The sequence below is a fragment of the Corythoichthys intestinalis genome, chromosome 16 (assembly GCF_030265065.1).
Source record: "Corythoichthys intestinalis isolate RoL2023-P3 chromosome 16, ASM3026506v1, whole genome shotgun sequence".
NCBI lineage: Eukaryota > Metazoa > Chordata > Actinopteri > Syngnathiformes > Syngnathidae > Corythoichthys > Corythoichthys intestinalis.
Window position 1 is genome coordinate 14157092 of NC_080410.1, and position 7686 is coordinate 14164777.

Below are 7686 nucleotides of genomic sequence, written 5' to 3' on the forward strand. Positions count from 1 at the left end.
GGACATCCCATTCGATTTGGACTGGGAGAGGGTGAACGAGGGCAAATGAATTTTAAATCATTCGCCCCTCCCAGTCCAATTGGATGAGATGTCTAGCACTGTCAATTGGAGCCAATAGGTTAACAAAGAAAATGTAAAAATATCCTTCAGTAACTTTACTATCAAGAGTTGCGCAAAATCAAATTACTCCCATGACAGCAAATTTCTGGTGACCTGTGGTAGTGCAAAAACAAATAAATAAATAAATGGGGGAAAAAAGGATGTCACCAATTAGAAAAATATTTAGAGGTACTACTGTGCAACACACTTAATGTTAGCTGGATAAGCAAAAACATTAACACAATAGTTCCTTTTTTGCCACAGATGGGCTGAGTATCGATACTTTTGTAATCCAGTATCATATCTGGATATGACACTTCAGTATCGATACTTTCTATGTTTTGGACAACCCCATTTTCTACCATGTCACCCAAAAACAGTGATCGTATGATTTCATGTTGGTTTTTAACTACATCCACAACAAAGATGCTGACTGCTGCACTTCCTTTTTACACTCAGTTTGGCTTGTACTGCCCTCTGTGTCAGAGGCACAGTAATGGCGAACGACAGTGGCTGCAACACATCTCCACTAAAAAGCACAAGGAGCGCCTGTTCAGTTGTGAGCAAGATGATGAGGCTTTGAAGTGGAGCTACCGCTTTCCAGGGGCATTCTTTGAGCTGTGCACCAAGTAATATCATTTTCACTTCATCTTCAATAGTGCTGTGCAGTGTGCTGATGATGAATATCAGCAAAACAATATAAAAATCTCAATTGCCATTTTACTTGTCATTATTGCCAAATCACCTGCAATGCACATATTGGCCAGTAGATGGCGCTTATTTTGCACTGACTTACTATCTTGATGTGATTCACTCTGCCAACTGCCATAGTAGTACCACCAACAGGTGGTATACCTATTAGTATACCTTAATATACTTGTTCTTCTAAAAAGTCAAAAACACTAGTAACATGTATTGGTAGATAATTAGATATCTTTACATTTGCGCAAAAATATCTGCCATTTATACTCAAGTATAGGTCGCAATATTTTTACCGAAATTTTCGCCCAAAAAATGCGGGTGCGACCTATACGCCCAATATGCTGTCCTCGCTCTAACCATTGCACAATTTAGACAGTAGTAAAACTGAAATAGCATACAACTTAGCATTAGCTACACTAACTACACAGACAAGTTACGCTCAAAATAATATACAATTGTCTAATGTAAACAATACAACATCTCGTACAACAACAAAAATATGCACTGTGCTTTTGACAAATGGTACTCACAAACAAAACTTGCCGAAGGAAGAAACAACAACTCGGCTGAAGCTGCATCTGTGTATGTCGTGCAGCCATCTTGGCTTTCACAACACACAATGTCGCAGACTTGCCTAAGGAAGAAACAACAACTCGGCTGAAGCTGCATCTGTGTATGTCGTGCAGCCATCTTGGCTTTCACAACACACAATGTCGCAGAGCAACCTCAGGTGGGTGCTCTAGTAGCGTGCAAAAAGGAGATAAGGAGATGAGAAAAATGTTTAAAAGTGATAATGACGATGAAAAGGATTTTGAGGGCTTCCATCCATGATGATGAAGAAAGTTAAGACAGTTAAACGAAAACTAGAAACTTAAAATACTTACCACACTGGCACTGTTTGTGTTGTGTACAGGTAGTCCCCGAGTTACAACTTCGGTGATTTCAACTTTACGAAGCCGGAATCTCGTCCGCCATTTTGTCTTCAGTCGTGTTTTTTACGACCTTACTATATGTAGTCGCGTGACAGTGTACAGTGTGTGTTTAAACTCCGTATTTTTCTTACTCTAACTAAGCTGTCAAGTTCCCCTGCAAACATTTGTTTCACCAATAAGGGAAGCTGTTGCCTTACTAAGGATAATTGAAAATGTACATGATGGTAAATGGTGTTACACTTGTATGGCGCCTTTCCACCTTTTAAGGCCCTCAAAGCGCTTTACACTGTATCCTTACCTGCCTACTGGTGACGCAGCACCAAGAGCAACGTGGGGTTCATTATCTTGCTCAAGGATACTTCATACCTGTCAAGTTGTACGGTTTCGGCGTAATTTGTACAAGTGAGCATTGATTTTTAAATGTGTACGCCGTACGTTCAAAATCTGTACGTTTTTCGTGCGTTCCTTTTTTTTTCTCTGTTCGGATTTTGTCACCGTTTTGGCAACGAGACAATGTGCGTTACTATGCGTTACTACGTTGGTTAAATGACGCGAGGAAAGTCAGAGACACGGCGAGAGAAGAGTCTTGTGACGCTATAGCAACCGTGATGCTAGGCTAGATGGCTCTAATATTTCTTGACTGTAGCCGACAGCCTACAATCTACGCCTAGGTATCACTTTCACGTCGAAAGTAAACAGAAGGGAAGTAATGCAAAAATGGGAGCAATATTAACAACTTTAACAGTTGATTCACAACATTAAATGACATCCAAACATAGCAAAGGTTACTATGTTTTTTGTTGTTGTTTTTTTTTAAATGGAGAGAAAAAAAACATGAAAGGTAACACCAGTTACTTTGCCAAGTAACTAATTTCTCTTTCATTCTGGTATGTCAATTACTTTTTGGGAGAAGTAATTTGTAACTGTAATTAATTACTTTTTAAAAGTAAGATTAACAACACTGGTCATAAAGATGAAGTCTGCAGAATGAAAAGTGACGAAAACGGGGATTTTATTCTGCCCATTTGTTGCCAAACACAATTTGCCCGCAACTATTGCTATCACTTCTCAGAATTAGCAAAAGAAATGTTCCCTGACTCAAAGATTGCATCGGTAAGTTAATTTTATCAATTCACCTTTTTAATTTATAATTGGACACACTAACAAACTACCTTCAAGTCAAATTGAATTGCGGGCTGAAGTGCAGCCATCAAGACATGATAGAAATTGCCAAAAGTGCTACATACAATTATAACAAAAATCACTGTTGAATTTTAGTAATCATGATGTAGCTGAAGATTTATATGTTACGATATTACCAATAAATTAATATTAGTTTAAAAATTGAGTTTTATTTTTGTTTCATATTGCACGCTATATACAACGTTGTATGATTAGTTACCAATTTGTAAGGGCATATGTCATTATTTGTAAGATTGCCAACGGCATCGGGTTGACAGATATGATACTTAGACGAGTTCATCGGGGGGAGAGTCGAACCCACGGCCTCTGGGTTGATGTGCAACTTCTTTTTTTTGCGTGCATTTTTTTTTGTTTTCACTGTCCAATTCTTGGGACTATTGTTAATAACAATTTGTTTCCAAGTTAAGATGGTGAAATGTATAAGTTTGGGTGTGCGCTCACTGCAATTAATCAAGTCGCTTTCTGTTTTCTACTAAGGAAGTAGCGTGCGATGCAGCAAGCAACGGTGTAGCATAAGCAGCTTGACCTCGTCTCAGTTTCTGAAATCAAGCTCTAAATAAGCTTCATAAGTCACATCAACTTACCTGTCTGTTCACTAAATGGCCAAAGTGTGTCTGTGGTTTAAAAGTAAAACTACAGTAAACATAGTGAAACAAAAACTCTTGTGTCTCCACTTGTGAACAAGCCAGCATACTCAGTGTACCTATTTCACCATCTACCAGCATTGATGATGAGTACAGTATCTTACAGTTGTGGTCAAAAGTTTACATACACCTGTGAAGAACATAATGTTATGGCGCTCTTGAGTTTCCAGTTATTTCTACAACTCAGATTTTTCTCTGATAGAGTGATTGGAACAGATACTTCTTTGTCACAAAAAACATTCATGAAGTTTGGTTCTTTTATGACTTTATTATGGGTGAACAGAAAAAAGTGATCAAATCTGCTGGGTCAAAAATATACATACAGCAGCGCTAATATTTGGTAACATGTCCCTTGGCCATTTTCACTTCAATTAGGCGCTTTTGGTAGCCATCCACAAGCTTCTGGCAAGCTTCTGGTTGAATCTTTGACCACTCCTCTTGAAAGAATTGGTGCAGTTCAGTTAAATTTGATGGCTTCTGACATGGACTTGTTTCTTCAGCATTGTCCACAAGTTCTCAATGGGGTTCAAGTCAGGACTTTGGGAAGGCCATTGAAAAACCTTAATTCTAGCCTGATTTAGCCATTCCATTACCACTTTTGATGTGTGTTTGGGGTCATTGTCCTGTTGGAACACCCAACTGCGCCCAAGACCCAATCTTCGGGCTGATGACGTTAGATTATCTTGAAGAATTTGAAGGTAATCCTCCTTCTTCATTATCCCATTTACGCTCTGTAAAGCACCAGTTCCATTGGCAGCAAAACAGCCCCACAGCATAATACTACCACCACCGTGCTTGACGGTAGGCATGGTGTACTTGGGGTTAAAGGCCTCACCTTTCTCCTCCAAACATATTGCTGGGCATTGTGGCCAAACAGCTCGATTTTTGTTTCGTCTGACCACAGAACTTTCCTCCAGAAGGTCTTATCTTTGTGCATGTGATCAGCAGCAAACTTCAGTCGAGCCTTAAGGTGCTGCTGTTGGAGCAAGGGCTTCCTTCTTGCACGGCAGCCTCTCAGTCCATGGAGATGCAAAACATGCTTGACTGTGGACACTGACACCTGTGTTCCAGCAGCTTCTAATTCTTGGCAGATCTGCTTTTTGGTGATTCTCGGTTGAATCTTCACCCTCCTGACCAATTTTTTTCTCAGCAGCAGGTGATAGCTTGCGTTTTTTTCCTGATCGTGGCAGTGACAAAACAGTGCCATGCACTTTATATTTACAAACAATTGTTTGCACTGTTGCTCTTGGGACCTGCAGCTGCTTTGAAATGGCTCCAAGTGACTTTCCTGACTTGTTCAAGTCAATGATTTGCTTTTTCAGATCCATGTATGTATATTTTTGACCCAGCAGATTTGATCACTGTTTCTGTTAACCCATAATAAAGTCATAAAAGAACCAAACTTCATGAATGTTTTTTGTGACAAAGAAGTATCTGTTCCAATCACACTATCGGAGAAAAATCAGAGTTGTAGAAATAACTGGAAACTCAAGAGAGCCATGACATTATGTTCTTCACAAGTGTATGTAAACTTTTGACCACAACTGTATTTATTCTTTCCTTATTTAATTAATATGACATACAGTGGGGAGAACAAGTACTTGATACACTGCCAATGGGTTTTCCCATTGGCAGTGTATCAAATACTTGTTCTCCCCACTGTATAGTACATGATTTTTGGATAGTTATTTTGAGGTTTTAAGGGGTATCTACAGTAGGTGCACTTAAAACGTTAGTTCTGACTTCCGTGGAAATTCGGGTTGCGTAAGAACGGAACTCGTTCATAATTCAGGGACTATCTGTACTTAGTTGTTACTATGTAAGTTGTTACCGAATATAAATGGTAAATGGTGTTATACTTATATAGCGCTTTTCCACCTTTCAAGGCGCAACAAAGCGCTTTACACTATCTCGCCATTCACCTACTGGTGAATGCAGTCAATAAATAATAAAATGAACCAAATGTACCAGATTCTATTTATTTCAGTCATATCGGTATCCAAAATTGGTCCAAAAAATTGCCCAAAAATCTCCCAAATTGTAGTGCGACCTATACGCCGGTCAAGGCCTAAAATACCTACTTTTTTAACCACAAACTTCTGCTGGAGCGGCCTATAAACGAGTGAATGTGGTATGCTGCTTCTGTTTACACTGGATAGCTTTTGGTTGCAGCACCACTTGATAAAATTAACATTTGTTGTAGGTCAGTTTAAGGAGAAAGCTGTCATAATTGTTGTATATTTTTTAGGGCTGTCAAAATTATCGCGTTAACGCGCGGTAATTAATTTTTTAAATTAATCACGTTAAAATATATGACGCAATTAACGCACATGTCCCGCTCAGAAAGTATTCTGCCTTTTGGTAAGTTTTACAGCAAGGCTTTTTTTGCTGTCCAACAGCGAACTCTTGTGGTCGCTTTGCGACATGGTTTGTTATTTTCTTGCCAGTTCATTATGGCTGCACGACGTCTCGGGCTGATAATGTTGTGCTTATATGATCCTTGGACAAGATTTGTCCGTAAGTATGGTTGTTGTAAAGAATGTACGTATTATGTTAGTAAGCGAAATGTTATATTTTTTGTATGAGACGCTTTTTGTTTATGTATAGTGAACCTGTATAGTGTGCTAAGCTAACAATGTTGCTAATGCAATGCTTGTGTACTTTTATTTTGTAGTTTTACGACGGTCTAAAGAGGACAATGGTTTGAGGCCATTTTATTAATAAATCAGATGAAAAAGGAAGAAGTCTAATTATTAAGGCGTCGTTCACTAGCTGTCTAGCTTTGGAAAAAGTAGACGCTTCGGAGTGAGGACAGCATGGACAGATTTAAATGACAGTAGAGTGAAATGCCCACTACAGTCCTTATGTACCGTATGTTGAATGTATATATCCATCTTGTGTTTTATCTTTCCATTCCAACATTTTACAGAATATATATATAATTTACAGAAAAATATGGCATATTTTATAGATGGTTTGAATTGCGATTAATTGCGATTAATTACGATTAATTAATTTTTAAGCTGTAATTAACTCGATTAAAAATTTTAATCGTTTGACAGCCCTAATATTTTTTCACCAAACAATTAAAAATATATTGTCGCATATCAACATAGTGATGTTAAACGGCCTTTTCCATATCGCATAGCCCTAATCGTCACAATACATATTATGAAAACAGGATTCATATTTTGATTGTTAGGTCATCAATATTGACATCAGCTGTTGAGGAATAGTGTGACTAGTGGTAGTGTTTTCCTGCTCAGGTGTTCATCAAAGATACCTAGTCCTTTGATTTATGATTGTGACAACAGAGATAGTCTTGGCAGCGGTCTGTGTTGTCTGGTCGGTGTTGTTTTGAATTCATTCAAAATTCACATGATATGTTCCTGTTGTGTGTTAGGTCAGAAGGTGACTGCCCAGATGGAGCAAGTTGTGACTTTGCTCACAGTCCAGAGGAGTTGCAGGAATGGAAAGACAGACGGTGTTTCCTGCGTCGCAAGTTGGCCAGTGCTAAGAAAGACCGTCTCATCATGCCTGATGACGTTGACTTTGGAAAATACAACTTTATACTTCAAGACTAAAAGCTGCACCAAAAAATGTTCAATTCATTTTTATCTTACATAAATATGCCCAACACAAATGTATTTTTCTTTTGTTCCACTGGTAGCGTAGTCATACATTCAGCTGTCTTTCTTCTTGGCAGTACAGTTTCCAGTCTTGACCAGTGTCACTATAACAGACCAATGCCTCAGACAGGGTAAAATCTATTTGGGAGGGCATCCGGCATGAAAAACAAAAGTTCCAACCAAACACTTGCTTTGCTTTTATTCTGGCGTTATTTTGTTCATCAGCTCAGTGCGAATAAAACAATGATATTTGGACTTACATTCTTACGCAGCAGTACCCTACATCATTTACACCTATTCATAGATACTCACCTTGCAGGGAATCTCATCATAATCAGCCTAGCCATTTTGTTTTATTTTTATGCCAATTTGAATATATAAAAAATTTGATTATATTATCCTGTGTGGTCTCATTTTATTGAAAAGATTCACCCATTCAAGTTACAAAACTAGTGAGTTCCTCACTCTTCCTCGATT

General features: G+C 38.4%; 1 protein-coding gene across 2 annotated transcripts in view; it reads left to right on the forward strand.

Moving 5' to 3' along the window:
- The window catches only part of LOC130932130 (zinc finger CCCH domain-containing protein 7B-like), a 48172-nt gene extending 40598 nt beyond the window's left edge, over window positions 1-7574 (forward strand). For both annotated transcript variants that reach the window (XM_057861550.1, XM_057861551.1), the window contains exons 21-22: window positions 559-728; window positions 6984-7574. In XM_057861550.1, coding sequence (XP_057717533.1) covers window positions 559-728; window positions 6984-7164 — 351 coding nt within the window. In that variant the 3' untranslated portion in view covers window positions 7165-7574. The remainder of the gene's footprint in view (window positions 1-558; window positions 729-6983) is intronic.
- The last annotated feature ends 112 nt before the right edge of the window (window positions 7575-7686 follow it).